Source organism: Melitaea cinxia, chromosome 6 (assembly GCF_905220565.1).
Source record: "Melitaea cinxia chromosome 6, ilMelCinx1.1, whole genome shotgun sequence".
Taxonomy (NCBI): Eukaryota; Metazoa; Arthropoda; class Insecta; order Lepidoptera; family Nymphalidae; genus Melitaea; species Melitaea cinxia.
In genome coordinates this window covers 15,187,019-15,206,804 of record NC_059399.1, presented here as the reverse complement: position 1 = coordinate 15,206,804, position 19,786 = coordinate 15,187,019, and the positions used below count along the sequence as shown (strand labels likewise).

The 19,786-nt window shown below is 35.6% G+C and overlaps 1 protein-coding gene across 1 annotated transcript; it reads right to left on the bottom strand.

Annotated features, from left to right (window-relative positions):
- Nucleotides 1-14,464: 14,464 nt before the first annotated feature.
- LOC123654773 lies at nt 14,465-19,669 on the bottom strand. Its single transcript, XM_045590658.1, has 2 exons — nt 15,742-19,669; nt 14,465-15,690 (listed from the first exon to the last, which is right to left on the bottom strand). Exons 1-2 carry the CDS (start codon nt 19,667-19,669, stop codon nt 14,465-14,467), a joined length of 5,154 nt encoding a protein of 1,717 aa, XP_045446614.1.
- Nucleotides 19,670-19,786: the final 117 nt, after the last annotated feature.

Below are 19,786 nucleotides of genomic sequence, written 5' to 3'. Positions count from 1 at the left end.
GTTAGCAATTATTTTTTATTTATTTATAAAATGTTTTTTTCATAAAGAAAAGCTGTTTTGCAGCTATCACGTTTTGGGGAGAAGTAGTTATTAAAACAATATGGGAAAAGTCGCGCGGTTGTCTTGTACTTAATAAGATGTTAAAATATATCTTTTAGATAAGACTTTACGTTACGACAAGCTTTTCTATCATATAAATTGTGTAATGACTGATTAACGAAACATTTTAAGTAGATAGTAAAAGTTTTAAAATATTTTTTTTTTCGTTTTACCGCATTCACACGAAAGCTTGTTTTTAAAAAGGTATTTTTTTTACTTTTAATTTATTTAGTTTTAAGCCAAATTGATTATTGACAGAATTTTGTAGTCTTATAAAAGCTAAATTTTCAGTTAAGTATGTTATCAAATAAATGTTATACACAAATTTTTATTATTAACTGTCCGTGAAGCCAACTAAATATACACAAAAAAATTTCAACAAAATCGTTTCAACAATTTAGGCGAAGTTAGTGACAAACACACGTACGTAAGATTTATATACACTCAGAAGTCATATATGATAGTGTAGCGCTCAAAATAATATTATTTCGCTATATTAATGGCATACGTTATTCAAACTACATATACAGTAAAAAATAAGTAAAAACACGATTGAGTATTTATTTATTTTCTTCCATAGTAAATTATTAGTACGCAGTTTGGTTACGGACGCTGTGTGGTTACAGCATTAAGAATATAGCCACCCCCTCTCTTCCTATGGGTGTCGTAAGTGGTGACTAAGGGATAACACGGTTCCACTACCATCTTGGAACTTAAAAAGCCGACCGATGGCGGGATAACCATCCAACTGCTGGTTTGAAATACACAGGCCGAAGACGGGCAGCAGCGTCTTCGGCGCGACAAAGCCAGCCCTGCGGTCACAAACCTGCCTGCCCAGCGTGGTGACTATGGGCAAAACACATGACTTCACTCCTTTTTGGCGAGAATTAGTGGAGGCTATGTCCAGTAGTGGACTGTAATAGGCTGAAATGATGATGATGAATGATGATTGGTTGGTAATCAAAATCCATAATCAACCTATAGCTGCTATCACTATTATAATACAAAATAAAATATCATAAATACAACTTAATACATTATTTTCATTGAATATAAATTTATCTAATTATAAAAAAAATATAGTACAGACAACTTAATAAATATTATACCGTCTCCATCACGTATACAGATGATCATAAGCGATCGGTGCGTCTACAAATTGTTTCTCAAACTACCCCCCGGTTGAATACGAAGCAGACGCCTAGGATAATATAATAAAGATCCTATCTGGCAACACAATGATGAATAGAGCAAATAGAATTACATCTCGAAATATGTTGACATTTTGGCTTTTACGTGATAATACTGGGTTATGGAACGATAAATGAAGCGCTATTGTGCTGTTTAGTTCTGTTTTTTTCAGCGCTTTTAATAATGTTTGGTAGGTTGTTGAATATATTAATATTTTGTGTTGAACTATAAGCCCTTATGATCATAGTAGAGAGGAACATCTTCTCTTCCATATGTATAAAAATTAATCGCTGAAATATACTGCAAGCATAAATTCTAAATAATTGCACCTATCTGGATACCTCTTTTTTTGTTGTGCTCGTTATTGCCAGGACAAAGTTTTTATAAAAGAAAATCTAAGAAATATTGTCGAAGTTCGCTGGGTCAGCTGGTTTAAAATAAAAATTATTTAAGTTTGCATTTTAGCATTCATTTATATATTTATAATATTATTTCCATCACTCATTGTTTAAACGTCCGCCAAAAAGCATAAGGAACTTCGTTCCGACCGGGGATCCATATACCACTCACGCCGTTTTCGTTTGAGTGTGTTTGTATTGAGATTTGACGCCTATTGAGAACAATATTTTTTGTAGATATATAATTTGTATAATATGGATTTTGCAGTATATACACACACATAAACGAACCACTGCAAAAGGTGAAAGACGTGCACTGATCATTCTACCGTAAACTCGCTTTGATTATCCTTATAACCGGTTTAAGCCCCATGCCTGCTTCGCCTTTTATTTTCTTTTATATCTAGGTGACTGAGCTATTTAAAGAACACTGCTAATATTATTCTATGATAAATGTAGAAGTTTTCTCTTCAATGCATAATTAGATTTTTTGTTTACAGTAGAACGTTACAGGCTGATTCAGCTAAGCAAATATAATGTTAATATTTAACAAAGAATTTTTTATTAGAGTGTATTTATTATCAACTAGCTGACCCGGCGAACTTCGTATCGCCTAACAGTGACTTTTAAGTATTATCACAAATCTTTTGTATGGGAGTATAGAAAAGTGTTGTTTTTAGACTTTTCCAGAAAATTTAAAAAAAAAATCTTTTTTTTAGAATTTTTCTCTCCGTAAGAACCATCCTCGTACTTCAAGGAATATTTTAAAAAAAGAATTAGCGAAATCGGTCCAACCGTTCTCGAGTTTTGCGCTTAGCAACACATTCAGCGAATCATTTTTATATTATAGATATCAAAATCACACATAAATTTCACATTATTCAAATGAGCATTGTATTTTTTAATCTTTATTTGAAAGTAATATAGTATAGAAATAATAAGTAGTAATAAGTATTTATTGATGTCAAGTTACAGCCGAACAAAACACTACTCTGTTAAAATTGTTCCCGGTTATAATAACTAATGGTGGGTCCGAAATAGACATCATCTTATTAACCAATTTGTTTAATGGATAAAAATAATTATATTTCTACTTTACCATGTTAAAGATATATTGCGGAAGGGTTGGCTGGAAAATTCCTGGCCAATCTATATTATATTCACAAACCGTCATTCAAACCAGATTTTTAACAGACAACCCTAGGTGATCGTACTCGCAATGAAACATCTCTCATTCTGATTAAGATTTATTTATTAAACATGTGGTTGAAAGTAACTAGGTAAAAACATATTAATATGCCTGATTTTACCTACTTGCCATCTAATAGTTATACCAGGTATTGGTAGTCATACCAATAATACCAGCAAAATAATAGACAACCCAACGTTTGCATTTTCTAATTCATACTGTCGGTAGGTATAAAATTTATTTTTAAACTCGTAGGTGCATTTTAGAATAAATTTTTTTTTTTAATTTGGCATTAATTACAGCCTGATCAGGAATTTTTAGCCAACCTTTTTGCGATTTTTTTTTATAAACTATAATAAATATAGAATAATTTTCATCTATTAAACAGATGGGTGAAGTTGGTGAAGAACTAGTGACGACTAGTTCACATCTCCGACAAAACAAAAAAAAAGAATTTATTAATCGTAGCCATTACACAATAGCAAAATAATACAAAAAATATTGTTTGATAATAATAAACATAATATACGCCTTAATTGCACTTAAACTGCCACACAAATCTTTTATAATGTTTATAAAATATGTATTTAATTTTATAAACACGAATAGCGAGCAAGGGTTTAAATGAAAGCTGTTTGTTTCAAAGTTGTGATGTCCCGTGCGGTAACTCTGGGAATAATGGCACGTACAATATATTTTAAGACTGGTAAACTTTAAAGATAAACACAAAATAATTGTGGTCGTTATTTAATAGTCTGTCTATTATTTAGACTGTTACAGTGAGTTTAGTTTCGTTTCGTATGGCATATATATCAATTTTGCACACCTACAAACGTCTGCTCTTGTACGTCCTAAGGTTGGCTGGTAGAGAATGTTTTTAGCATTAAGCTCGCCTTTTGTACAGTTCTTTAATGTATTGTGCAATAAAGTATTAATAAATAAATAAATAAATATATTTATAATTATTTATAAATATATATTTATTTAACTAGTTCTTGCCAAACAAGCGTATGGCTTACCTGATGGTAAGCGATTACTGTAGCTTATAGACTCCTGCAATACTAGAAGCATCGTAAGTGCGTTGCTAACCTTACCCCCAATCACCCCTCAGGAGCTCTGGTCACCTTACTCAGCTTGGAACACAACACTGCTTAAAAGCATTGTTATTTAGCTGCGATGTTCTGTAAGGTCGAGGTACTAACTACCCCAGTCGGTCTGCCCGAGATTTTGAGCAGTTTATTTCCTGCTGTGCCCTGCTGGACCAATTTAGAAAAGCTTAGGAAACATGATAGTGCTAGTCTCAAGATATACGTTTAGGTACTTAGGTGTCAAATATTAAACAATATCTGTATATTTATAAAAATATTAAATATTTAGATTTTAAAATTGTATATACTCGTACTTTAGCATACTAATTTGTCAGACATTTCATTCGCAACATGTTCATCCAAAAGTTTTAGTTTAGTTAAATAAACGATTCACACTCAACGGATCCCAGTAGGATTTTATCCTGTGTCGGAGCTTGGAAACACACGCAATACACAAGCGTCAATACCCAGACCGATATACCGCCCAGATATGCCCAAAACAAATATTTGGCACGTGACCCCTAGTGCCATATACATTGCTGTCACAGCAACGCATCGTAAATTTTTTTAAATTTCTAACCAGTTAAACAGACGTTTAATATTACTAAAATGTTACTACTTATTATATATCAAACAGTCTACCGAAGCGTTAGAACATGAAAACAAGAACAAAAGATACACATTTATAATATTAGCAAGACTGAAATAAATGGAACATAAAAGTAACAAGTCACGGTCGGTTTGTTTGTCGCATGTATGTCAGAGATACATGGGCACATTAATCTGGAAAGTTCAGGAGTACTCTACATCTAGGTACGTTCGTATATTGGGTTGTGCGTTTCAACTGCACGGTATTGCAAGGTTTTTACCGTGACACATTTTACTTGTTGAAGATTTAAGGTTTTTTTTTTGAATGTGTAGAGATTTTTCTTTTGACTATCTATTGTATTAATAATATAAATGATTTTTTTTTTATATCTAAGGGTTTTTTTAGATTTTTTTTAAATATTTATTGTATTAATATATATAAATGTATTAATTGCATTGTATGAGTGACAGCCACGAGTTTTAGTGTTAAATTTATAATCTGTATAAAAATCATAACCGTAAGAGGTAGTGATTAGATCACGGAGTATGATTAACTGCTTAAATCATTCAGGTTGGTGTCACAGCCGTAGGGCGTTATATTTAATGATAATGCATTTTATAATTGCAGTAATGCGAGAAGTCACCAGTTTTTCTGTGTGAGTGACAAACCCAGCTACGTGACAGTACAGGAAAAACAATCTAGAATTAATTGTTTGTGTCACTAGGTCGGCAAACAAGCGTACGGCTCACCTAATGGTAAGTGATTACCGAAGCTTATAGACACCTGCAACACCAAAAGCATCGCAAGCGCGTTGCCGACCCAATCCTCAATCCCCCAGGAGCTCTGGTCACCTTACTCACCAACAGGAACACAATACTGCTTGAAAACAGTATTATTTAGCTGTGATCTTCTGTAAGGTCGAGGTACTACCCCAGTCGGGCCGCTCCATATCTTGAGCAGAAAATTCCTACTGTGCCCTACCTCAGTGTACAAAATGTCCTAAAATGTCACAATTATTTCGTTATTACACAAAGTAATAGGTAATTTAAAAAAAAATGCAATTCTTAAATCTTGGACTCAATGACAATTTAAGGTAAAAAAAAAATTGAAACAAATTTATAACTGACGAAATACCAAAACTCGTATACAATAAACAGTGTCGTCACATAGGTATAATTTATTGCACGCAAAGATAGCTTTTACTGCATTCGAATACGATATTAAGTCGATTATCTCACACCGTAGTTGATTTACTGTATTTGTAGCAAAATTGATCACTAAGAAGCTTCGAACTTTGGCATTAAAGATAAAGTTGCGTTCTAAAATCGTCCGACCTACATACGAAACGTTTTTGGCCCATTGATCTTCGGTTTCGTGATAAATTGCTGACGTATTACACTTACACATTCAGATGAAACGTGATTCGCGTGTATAATATATGTTAGTGATGTGATTCTTTCTTTTGTAGGGTTACCTTTTTTACCATTACTGGAGGACCGAGCATAAGTTTACCCTAAAATAGGAGTTTGGTTACAAATATGTCGAAAACTCAATTGAAGTGAACTAAGAACGAATGTTATAGGCTTTATTGATTCTGTTCATACATTGTTGAGGAAAAACTGATCTTCATTCATAGTAAAAGTAGATGCTTAAGACATGCTGCTTCTCTTGAAGTTGTTATTTTTCCTGCTTAAAATAAAGTTTAACGTATTTATGACAAGTAATGTCAATAGCTAGTTGATTATTAGAATAAATAAATACAGCTAATATCATAGATTTGAATTACGAATTTTTAATTTTATAATTTTACAAGCTGACCTCACAAACTTTGTTTACCATATATGTTATTAACCCCCTTGACCCCCCTTCCCTATATAATTTAGGCGTATGAAAAATAGATGTTGGCAGATTCTCAGGCCTACCCGATATGCACACAAAATTTCATAAAAAACGATCTAGCCATTTCGGAGGAGTATGTTAACTAACATTGTGACACGAGAATTTTATATATAAGATTTTTTATGTAAATCAGAAAAAATAGTTATTCTTAATCTTCTATATATTAATACGTGAACCAACTTTGTGCTTCTTTTTACGAAAATTGCGCGGACGGAATAGTATGAAATTTCGCACACTTATAGTTTATATAGAGAATGAGTGGAGAATGCAAATATATATATTTTTTTAATTATGCATTGAAAAATTAAATCAATAAAAAAAAACATTACTCACACTACCATGTATTTGATGCACACACGGATATATATGTAGTCTTTTGTTTAATGATCAAACTTAGAATTTAAATTAAAAAAAAAAAAAATACTGTCAAAAAGGTTTCCTCTATTATTTGACATTTTTTAGATTAAGAAACAATGTTTCAGGACACAAAAAATGTAGGCTAGAAGTAGAAAAATGTACTTTTCAAGAGATTTTTAAGCCTAAAATTTAGCTCTGAACTACTTGACCTAATTTTTTGGGAAATTGAAAAAGAAGAATTAAAACCTGAAAGACACAAAGGTGGGTAAAAAATTACGCTATAAAGGAATTTAACTTAAGGGAGATTAAAATATCACGTCTACGGTCATAAAAATACTACTGCTAACCACAGAATAAAAATGAAATAATCATATAATACGTCTAACATACACGTGGTAACATATACGTGGTCGACTAATCATAAGTAGGCAGCTTAATGGCTGTTTTTTTAAGTAGAAACCCACTGAAATGAGGATTTATATGTTATTTAAATACATATCTACGCTAATATTTATAAAGCTGAAAACTTTGTTTGCTTAAGCGCATCATCTTTTTTAATGCGCACGCCCAAGGAGTGGAATTCCCTGCCGGCGTCTGTATTTCCGAGTACATTCAACCCGAATGTGTTTAAAGCGTGAGTTTACAGGCTTCGACCTCGTCGGTCAAGAGTAAGTCCATAATATAATAAAACAAGCGCGCTTGTCGCGAAATTGTTCGTATTGAATTTTTTTTTGTGTTGGGTAGCCCATTTACCGTGAAAGGCTATGGGCAATTTTTTAGTCAAATTAACGCGTTTGGAACCGCAGGCACAGCACAGCTAGTAGCATGTACATAAGTGTTATACACAGGCTTGAGGCGGGAAACAAATCACTGACTTATGAGTGGAAAGACGTTGCGTTTGAGTAGCCGTATTGGCGCAGTTGGTAGTAAGGGTTAAGGCCGATGATACGTAACGTGTTTTTAACCGGATGGAACGTTATAGGAAGTTTTAGAAATATCGTTTCATAGAAAACTTATGTACGTAATGTATGTACGGACGGGACGGGAACATGAAACGAACGGGGAGAATATCATCGGCGACGTTGTTTAGCACGTCCCGTCCCGCGCGTGCCCCGTCCCGTCCGTGATTCCGTTGCGTATGCACAGTCGCTCCGTTCGCTCCGGAGCTAAAGGGAAGGGAGCTAAGTAGGGAAATGCGTGCATTTACCTTCTATTGCTGACTTACTGTCACGGTGCGTATGAATTAAAAGTCCCCGTCAATGTTTACTAACCACGCCCCGTCCCTGTTCCGTCCATGTTCTAATGGCGTCCCGTGCACGTAACGTATGCAGCGGCCTTTACTTGGTTGGTTGATAGTCAATATATTTATATTTAAAAACATTTCTGTGAAATGAATTTTAAAGTAAATTAAAAATCAACTAAAATTATTAAATTTTTTATAGTTTTGTAAGCCTGTCAGTCAGGTTCGGCGTTAACCTTCAAAATCCCGTCCCAGTATTGCCAGAATATGTAACATTGATATTCATCGCCAATATTGGCTCTCACCCAAAATCTTTAGAAGCAACTTTTCTAAAAGCAATCAAAGTTATAGGAAGCGAGTTTCGGTTATTATTTATGAATAAGATATGTTCTTTTCCTTTTATGTTGCGATTGATAATAAAAGTAAATAAATTGGTCTGTATGGGAAAATTTATATATTTGAGTACGAAAAGTACCATATTTCGTTTAGTAAAGGGAAACAGTTAAATCAAATGCTAAAACATTTGTATTTGAAAGTGTTTGTAGTTAAATATGTTACAAATGTTTCCTTTATAGACATGTTGTCTCTAAGAAATCACTGTCAGTGATAAGACCGCCTTTACACTTTACTCCTGTGTTTTTTTTCTCTTCTTTTTAATGTTCTTATTGTAAGTGTGCAATAAAGTATAAATAAATAAATATACATTCAGAAAGAAAGTGATATTAAAAATATACAACAACACTAGCTGTGCCCGCGACTTCGTCCGCGTGGAATAGTGACTGGACTGTATTTTTTGGATTATTATGGATTATAAACATCGTCGTTTGGGTATTTACATTTTCAATATTATTCGTAACATTGGCACAACTTTTTTATATATGAACCGATTGACATGAAAAAAAACACTAAATTTTAAGCTAAGCTTGCCACTATATATTATTAGTAAAAACCACATTTAAATCGGATAAGTTGTTTCTGAGATAGGCTGCACAAACGCACAGACAAACAGACAAAAATTTTAACAATCATTGTTTTGGGTGCTATTTGCGTTGATAAAGGTCCCAATAATATTTTTTCTCACATATCTGCACACGTACAGACAGCAATCTGTTACATTTTTATTATATGTATCGATAGTATGGTATTTACGTCAATAAACAAATAAATTAACCCTTCTTACTTTGAGATTTAAATCAAGAATTATATTACGGTGCTGTTAAATCAGTTTATAATCTGTAGCATTCACGAGAAATTCTATACGTCCATTATCCGTGTAATGGCATGCGTTGTTTGTCATTAATGCCATGGATCAGATCAATGGTGTATTGAGAGCGACATCAATTCTGTGTAACGAATAATGTTGATGCAACTGTAATTATCTGCTACTTACGTATTTCTATTTATATTTGACGTGTTTTATTGAAGTTAAGATTAAAAAGATTTATTCGTAAATTAACGATGAATTCACAATACAAAACACATCAAAAATATCTAGTACTACAATTCCTGTAACTAAATATATAATATTATCGACGTGTTATCTTATTTTAAGGTCGCAATAATTTGATTTTACAAATATCATTTTAGACTTTACAAATTTTTGTTGATAGTGGACATTGTACACAATGTCCGCAATGTCTCCTATGGGACGATAGAACAGCAGCCAGATGCAGCGGAAATTACGCTAAACGATTAAAAAGTACAATGCAGGACTTACAGTAAAATATTAGTCTAATATTAGAATACGTTTGTCACAAATAATATCTACAAGTTTTATACTCAGCAATGAAACTGTTCGACAATATGTATTACAAATATACGATTCTCTGTTCATTTTATTTTATTCAAATCAGTTTAGTGGGTATATGGATAAATAATAATGTACTTAAGTACAGACACGACAAAGACGTCCCATGCACGTCTTAATTGACCCTGACGATAGGGTCACGGCGTTAAACGCCCATTCACACACATCACACAAACGACAACAATTCATACAAACGACACACACACACACACACACACACACATACGGCCTCAGTCGGTGGAGGCGAGGTCCCCGCGTTCTGACGGCTCGCACGCGCCTATGCACGTAGCGGGCCGTCCGTAGCCCGTTTCAACGCTCTGCACAGCGCTTCCTCCACACCGACTTCGTCCTAAGCTGAAGTGCGATCTCGCTAGGAGACACCCTTAGGACGAACGGACATCCCGAGCCCTCTCTTAAAGGGCTTCTATTTTTCTTTCACGGCTAGGGTTCAGTACCGGGCCACCCCACCCGGTGACGCTGTCAAGGCAGATAGGCCAACAGCATTCTACACTTCGAAAAAAAAAAAGCTTTTAATGTCTTTAGCTGGCATATATTGAAACTTTTGAGACTCTATCGACCCAACGTCAGATGGTAAGAATTGTGGATACACTACGATTAAATACGGACAAAAATATTAATTAATATTTTTAAATATAATGACTGAAAACTATTTTAATTTGTAAATTTTAGTAAATTATTAATTTGCTAGTCGAGTCATGTCAAAAGAAATAAATATTTAAATGTAATTTAAATTAAAATTGCATTGCAAAATCAGAAAGATTTCTACTCGTATAGATCTTTAATGAGATCACGTCTGCGGTCTTTTAGTTTCTCGTAGAAAGTTGGTTTTATTTCTCTTTTCCTTATTTTATAACAAGATCCGAGACGCATTTTCATAATGTAATAACGTTTATTTTTACAATGAAACAAAAATATAACAGCAATTTTGTGATCATAAAATAATGGACGACAATTTCGAGGATTTCCAAAACTTAGAAAAGTCTAGATAGGTTCCATCTTACGTATTTATTTTTACATTCAGACTATGAATAGTGTCGTAATTACGAGCGTGTAGTCCAAATAGATACGAATTAGTATTCTAAGCGTCGACGCCAGTGATTGTCAGTGTGTGGGGTTTTCAAGCTGACCCTAGTTACCCAGGACGTAATAATCCATTTGAAATTCACGCTACTTTGAATTATAGAACGAATACGTTGTACCGATATTAAATTGGATATCATGTATATATTTTCTTTTCGTGGCTGTTGCAAGTGGATAGATTTAGCACAATATTTTGAATCCATTTTCCGACATACGTTTTAAATAAAATTAAGCATTTTGTGATATGTTACGATAGTCCCGATTTAATTTGTATTTGCATTTACCGTATTATGTTTGATTTATTTTTTGCTTAGAACTTATCGTCCCTTTTTTTTGGTTTCCAAAAGCGTCTACTTGTAAAATTTTGTCTACTTGTGTCGCTTCAGCCTGTAATATCCCACTACGGGGCAAAGGCCTCTTTTCCTATGTTAGGAGAAGGAAAAGAGCTTACGTTGTTAAAAATCAGAGGTGAGTTCTTGTTATTTTTGATGATGCGTTGGCGAAGCGATCTCTCACCACTGGCTGTTAAGTTTACGGTTGCGGGTTCGATCCTCGCTCATGACAAACATTAGTATTTGCCATGCACATATTGGTCGCGGTCTGCGCGTCTGTGCGTGAGTATTATCTGCGTTTCCGGAACCTAATACAGGAAAAAAATCTTCTGTAAAGCTTTTATTTATTTACTAGCTTCTGCCTGCGACTTCGTCCCTTTGGAATAGGAACAATTCTATCATACATGATTTTTGCGAAACTTGAACTGTTTACGCAGTGCACGCAGCGGAAGCTCTCAAAGGGAAAAGAAAACCCCGATTTTAAAACATTTTTCATTGGTGCTCCGCTTCTATTGATTTTAGCGTGATGATATATAGCCTATAGCCTTCCTGGATATATGGTTATCTAACACTAAAATAATTTTTCAAATCGGAACAGTTTACGGAACGGTTTCTGAGATTGGCGCGTTCAAACAAACAATCTCTTCAGCTTTATAATATTAGTAAAGATTTATTTATTTATTGTCAAAGAAATATCGAGAACGACGACTGCTCTAGTGTAGAGGTGTGCGTGCTGTGTTGCCTACATAACAACGAGAGTGTGAAGTGAACATTTGTAATTGTACAAATATTTATTAGCAGTCTGGGTATCTATTCTTATGAGTCTCCCAATCGTGCCTCGGAGAGCATGTCAAGCTGTCAGTCCCGTTTGTTATCATAGACATCTGATAGCGATCGTTATTAATAGATCGTTACGAATATATCGACGCCGCGTTAGCGCAACGGCCATGGATTGTACCTATTACGCTGGTGGTTGCGGTTTCGATCCCCGCACATGACAAACATTTGGTCATACAGGTGTTTGACGTGGTCTGCGTGTTTGTGCAGTCCTTGTGGGTCCCCCCACCGTGCCTCGGAGAGCACGTTAAACCGTTGGTCCCGGTCGTTATCATGTACACCTGATAGCGATCGTTACTCATAGTAGGGAATATATCCGCCAACCCGCATTGGAGCAGCGTGGTGGATTAAGTTCTGATCCTTCTCCTACATGGGGAAAGAGGCCTATGCCCGGTAGTGGGATATTACAAGCTGAAGCGCTACAGATCCTTGATCAGAACCGGCTTTCCGCTTCAGGAAAACTCAACTCTCCCTACTCTCTTCAATCTTTGATGGATCGTTACTCATTAATATACTTCCTACTCTCTTCAATCTTCGATGGATCGTTACTCATTAATATATCCGCCAACCCGCATTGTAGCAGCATGGTGGATTAAGCTCAGATCATTCTCCCACATGGAGAAAGAGGCCTATGCTCAGCTGTGATATGATACAAACAGAAACAATTAATCAATCAACGATAACTCTCTCTTAACATAGACACTTAAAGATATATTCGAAAGTGGTGGCAAGGAGCTTCGAATAAATTACGTCGCTCAGTTCATTTTCCCTCTTTGTTTTCGTAGTCGAATTGGTTTTGCAGTCTCTGTCTACATGTCTGGTCTGAGGTTTGACATGACTAAGTCGACTCAGTAATACAAATATTTTACTGTCTAGATATACCAATTTCTACATTCCTTTAATTTTACATTCCGAATCGGTGATAGCTTTACTTTTACAAAAATAATAATCATTTTTAGAGTTTTAATATGTAAAATGACAATTTTAAAGTGCTTATGGGGCCAATTTGAATATAGTTGTTTTTGGTTTGATTTGATTTTATATCAGTTGAACATTGATAGCAACATTAATACAATCATTGAAATTAGAAATATTAAAAATACTCTTATCCTACATCGAAAATAAAAACAATTTACACTCAACGGTAAATTGCAATAATAGTAACTAAAGCCCAGGCCTTAGCTACTATTATTGCAATTTAATTGTTAATACCCGGTAGTATTTATACATGAGATATCCATTGAAATTAAGGACTATATGTTTTATGGTATAGCTGAAAAATGTTGAAAATGTATTTCTTGTGATTTCACAATGTCGTCCATGTTAAAATTTATCAAGTATAGAATAAACATACATATATGCAATGCACGCAAAAAAAACCTACCTCCTAACAATGCATAAAAGAAAATAGAAGACCAACAGGGGGAACATAATCGTTCCAGCAGGCGAACGCTGAAATTACTAGCTGCGGGCTTGCATTCTACTACTACGATCACATCAAAGTTGTAGATCACTGGTCTTACAATACCTTCACAATAATTTTTATTTAATATACTAATTTAATTGTGTTATAATATTTTTATTTATTCGAAACTTTCACGAGTTTTCTTTTGAGATTTTCAATTATTCAGCAGCGTTGCAAATGTCATGATCAGGAATGACACCTGTTTGAAGTAAAATATTAACAAAAAAGCTTAAAAACTTAAACCGTTCTTGTGTCATGGTGCGAAGTGAATATTAATTTGTTATTTTTTATCTTGTTTCAGTATGTTAATTGTCAGTTGCAGTTTATTTTGGAATAATGTTTTAATATAATTGCAGCGAATAAAGTTTATATGATTTATCATAGATAGTAAATTATGACGTAACATTTGCAATAACAGAGTTACGCCTCTGATAATATATTGTTGTAGATTAATCAATCAAATAATTATTAACATACTACGTGTCATCAAAGCTATTACCGTTAAGTACTTAGGTATTATCTATATTAGATCTGAACAACACTCTGGTAGGCTGATTACGATGAAATAAAACACTTTTTTTCTTATAATACAACTTTATCGTTTACTTGAAAGCGATTACATATTAACATGTTGATGTAGTGCTTGCGTGATTCAGAAAATTAAATAAATCTACCAACGCCATCTAGGCGTCATCGAGGAACTAAACTTATTGAAATAAATTGTAAACAAAAAATAAAGTTATAGTTACAAATACCTACTGGTGTGTATGTTTAATCCGGACATACCGCCCACCAAGGACATTATGCGAAATGTCCTTCAAACCGCCCACCATGCAACAGTCCAAATTGTAAAGAATCCTTCGACTAATAACTTATTTAGTTACAGGTAAAATTGCTACCTTAGAAGTAGGTCTTTTAATTAAAGAATTTTTGGTACGTATTGTGACTACCCGCGTGATATTATCGGGTCCCGGATGTTTTTGCTCGATTTTACCTAGCAACCATCGCGCCGGGGGTAGATCTTCCTCCTTAACTAAAACTACATCACCCAGTGATGGTTCCGGGTTCTGATATTCCCATTTATGCCTTTGAAGGAACTGATGAAGGTAATCCTGGGACCATCGACGCCAAAAGTCCTGCATCATTCGCTGGTGGAATTGCCATCTTCGCAAAGTATACATATTCGACGACTCATAATTTGCATCAGGAACAACTATGAGTGGTTCTCCCACCAGGAAATGACCAGGGGTCAATACTACGACCTCGGTTTGATCCTCTACACGAGACAATGGCCTCGAATTCAGACATGCCTCTATTTGAGATAACACTGTGGCCATCTCCTCATACGTCAACGTAGAGTTTCCAACTACTCGTTTGAGGTGGAACTTTGTGGACTTTATTCCTGCCTCCCATAGTCCACCGAAATTTGGAGCGCGAGGAGGAATAAAATTCCACTTGGTTCCATTGGTCGCGAGATACTCTGCCAGTTCAGGTTTAAAATTAGTTTTCTCTTCGTTGAACAGACACAGTAACTGTCGAGCAGCGCCTACAAAATTTGTGCCGTTATCGCTGTATAGCTCTGCACACCTACCTCGTCTTGCAACAAACCTTTTAAAAGCGGCTATAAACCCTTGAGTGGACAGCTCGCTAACAGCTTCAAGATGGACGGCTCTGGTCGACATGCAAATAAACAGAGCAATATATCCTTTGTACGACTTGTTACCCCTACCTTTTGAAATTCTTATATTAATAGGCCCTGCGTAATCGACTCCGCTTATAAGAAAGGGCTTATTCGGATTAACACGCGCGGAAGGTAACTGCCCCATGAGCTGAGATGTGGACCGGCTTGAGTAACGCGTACAAGTTACACAGCTACGATAGTATTTTTTAATTAGAGACTTTGCACCCACAATCCAATACTTCGATCTCAAATAGGTAATCATGAGTTGTGGGCCTCCGTGCAGGGTTTTTTGATGAGCATCAGCAATTAAGAGTCCACTCAAAAAAGATTCTTTAGGTATGAGAATCGGATATTTCTCGTTAAATGACAGCGAAGACATTTCTAGCCGGCCGCCGACTCTAATTATACCTTCTGAATCTAAAAATATATTTAATGACTTTAACTTTTTCTTTTTTTTATTTATTATGCCGTGTTTTCGAAATCCTTCCAATTCTTCCCAGAACCCTTCTTCTTGACATTTTTTAATACAGACCTTTATCGCATCCTCAATTTCCTGTCGCTCCAATGCTCCTAAACTTGGCATGCTACTTGAACCTTTTCTTAACCTTAACCATCGACGACAATAGGCGACTACACGAACAAGCTTCGAGAATGAAGAAAACCTTTGCCACAAAGTTGTGTCAACGACCGCTGTGTGAACTTTAACTTGCTCAAGATTTGTAACCAGGTGTTTTGGTTTTGTACACCTAATTACCTTATTTTTTAGAAACTCTGGCCCTTCAAACCATATAGCCATTTCTGATAGTTCCGCCGGAGAAATACCCCGTGATGCACAATCAGCAGGATTCTTCTTAGTGGTCACATGGGACCAATGATGTGTATCCAAAATCTGTAGGATTTCAGAAACTCGGTTAGCCACGAAGGACTTCCATCGACTTGGGTGATTGTTAAGCCAGGCTAAAACCACTTCACTGTCAGTGAATGCATGTAACTGATTCCTTTCAACATTCATGACTTCAGCTACCTCAATCATCAATTTAGCCAAGAGAACGGCCCCACAAAGCTCAAGTCTAGGGATAGACACCTGCTTTATGGGAGCTACTTTTGTTTTCGATGTAACCAACGAGACATACACATTTCCCACTTCATCTACAACTCGCAGATACACAACAGCCGCATAAGCCACCTTCGAAGCGTCAGCAAACCCGTACAACTCGCGCTTATATTTATTACATGTGTGTATCCATCGTGGAATTTTAATATTCTGTAAGGCAGTTAAATTTTTACGGTAAGTATTCCATTCAATTATTAAATTACTAGGAACTTGCTCATCCCACCCAATACCAGCTAACCAAAGCTTTTGTATGAGTATTTTTGCTGCTATAATACAAGGAGCTAACCATCCGAGTGGATCAAATAATCGGGATATATCAGATATAATTTTCCTTTTTGTTACAGGTTCCTCTTGTGGTGCAAGATCTACAGAGTACCGGAAGAAGTCACCACGCTGATCCCAGGTAAGTCCTAATATTTTAGTTGTATCATCTACCTTAATCCTTAATTCCTCATCCTTATTACCCTTTGCTTTCCATATTTTAGCTAATATTTCCTTAGAATTGCTTTTCCATTTCTGCAACGGAAACCCTCCTTTCGCTAACACTTCGGTTAATTCTTTATATATTTTATAAGCATGTTCTAGGGTTTCACTTCCGGTCATCACATCATCCATGTAAAAATCATTCAAAATAATTTTAGCGATTTCTGGCTTATTCTGACACTCCTTATAGGCTAACTCTTGCAGTGACCGCACAGCTAAATATGGAGCACATGCGGTGCCAAAGGTCACGGTAAGTAATTCAAACTCTTGAAGCTCCTTTTCAGGACTATCTCTCCAAAGAATCCTCTGAAATGGAGTATCTTCCCGATTTACCAGCACTTGTCGGTACATTTTCACCACATCCGCCACCAAACATATCTTATATTGTCTCCAGCGCATAATTATATGACGTAGTTCGGCTTGCAGTGGCGGTCCGATCAATAAATCATCATTTAATGACTTCCCATTGCTTCCCTTACAGGAGGCATCAAACACTACTCGTACTTTAGTAGTATCCTTATCTTCTCGGACTACTGCGTGGTGTGGTAAGTAAATAGCTGTTTCCTTAAATTTATCTTTATCTGTAACTTTTACCATATGATTTAAGTTTAAATACTCCCTTATAACTTGTATATAATCCTCTTTTAACCTAATGTTCTTTTGCAATTTAAATTCTAAATTTCTCAATCTTTTTTCAGCTATTTTCCTGAACTCACCACGCATGCAGTCCGGGTTAGCCGTACGAAACGGCAGTTTTACGATGAACCGACCATCTCCATCCCGTTTCGTAGTATCCTTAAATAATTTCTCACATTTAATTTCCTCATCTGTGAGCATTCTTTTTGTTACAGGTGGTTCGGCTTCAAGTTCCCAAAACCTCTTCAGCATATTGTCCAGTTCCAGATACGAATGCATCACAGTTATGTGAGAATGGATATTTGACGTGCTGTCTACCTCACAGACGCCAGATATTATCCAACCAAAAGCAGTATCCTGCGCCAAGAGAGATCCGTTGAAGTTTCTTTTAATGCCTTCTTGAATAATCTGACTGAATATCTCCGCACCTAATAAGATATCAATCTTATTAGGCGTGTGATACTCGGGATCAGCCAGATCATCCAGAGTCAGGTTTTCCCATTCTACCCTAGTTGCCTTCGCAACTGGGAGAAGAGACGTAACCGACTTCAAGACATACGCATTAACCTTCACTTGAAACCTAGGATCAACTCTCGACCTTAAATTGATTTTGACTGTGGACTTGGAAGTCACACTTTTGTCTCCCCCTACACCAACTATGGTGTTTTTGACCGCAAGCCTTTTTAAACCTAAGCGCTGCACCATAGCCTCGGTAATAAAAGAACCTTGCGACCCCTGATCCAATAAAGCCCTAACTGGGAAATGAGTCCCGTCCTTCGACTCAGCTTGCACCACAGCTGTAGTCAATAAAACCGTTTTAGAACAGTTTCCTGTCGAAAAACAAGACACAAGTGTTTTATCTAAACATTCTGCTGGAACAGATAACTTATCACTGCTTGCGGCAGTATCCTCATCCGTTGACCTTCGACTGGTCGACGAGGTTGATTGATGAATCGCCCCAACTTCAGCACTACCAGAACCAGAATCACCACTGGGATGTAATAGAGAATGATGTCGACGTTTACACACCTGGCATCGGACAATATTTTTACATAGTTTAGCGGAATGGTTGCTATTTAAACAAATAAAACATAAGTTTTTATCTAACACGAACTCACGGCGTTTCTCATTACTTTCTTTCCCAAATCTTTTGCACGTAGTTATCTTATGATCCGCATTGCAATACGCACACGATACAATCGGTTTATTTTTAACCACGTGAAAAGATTTAGTAAATTTTTTCTCACTGTGATGTACCTTAAAATCGATATTTTCTAGACCTCTAAAACGCCCTATTAAAAAATTGGAAAAATCTTGAAACGTGGGTAATTCGTCACTCGGATCTGAAGATACCTTTAACTCCCATGCTTTTCGCGTGTCCTTATCTAATTTAGCGCTTATAATGTGGATAATCAGGATATCCCAAGATGAAACATCCACACCAATATTTTTTATTGAGTCTAAACAATCTGAAGTTGTACAAATTAAGTTTTTAATTTCCGATGCTGATTCAGACACCAAACTTTTTTGACTTAGTAGACGCTTCAAGATGCCGTTCGCCAAAAACCTTTTATTATTATACATGCTATCTAATTTCTCCCAGGCAACTTGATAACTATCCGACGTCACCTTAATATTGCGTAACAGTTGTTCGGCTTCCCCGGTTAAATGTCCCCTTAAATAATAAAATCTTTGGGCATCATCCAGTGACTTGTTTTCATGCACAAGCCCTAAAAACAAATCTCTGAATGTCTGCCACTCTGTGTATTTACCGGAAAAGGTAGGTATTTTAATTTCCGGCAACTTGAAACGTCTTGCTGAACTCTCACCTTGACTATTTGAACTTAACTTTACTTCTAACTCAGGCGCTTTTAATTTATACAACATTTCTTTTAACTCAGTTTTGAATTGAACATATAATTCTTCTACATCATCATACACACTATTTTTGTGATAATCTGAACTATACAAATCAGCTCGCTTAACCTGGCTTATAATTTTAGCATGAGTGTCTGTAAACAAAGTCCACTGTTGTTCCAAGTTATCTAGCCTGGTTTCAATATAAGCAACCGTCAAACGATCCTTAGGAGACTTTTTAAAATTAGTCTTAACTTTTAGCATTTTAGTCCTTATGTCTTCCTGCAGATCATTAAACGACTCCATTTTAAATTTTTTAGTTTAACAATTTAATCACTTATAGGTAAATATAAAACAGTAGTATCAAATATAAAACAGAACACCAACTCTTTACAACTAAATTATTTTTGTCCAAATTTTTAT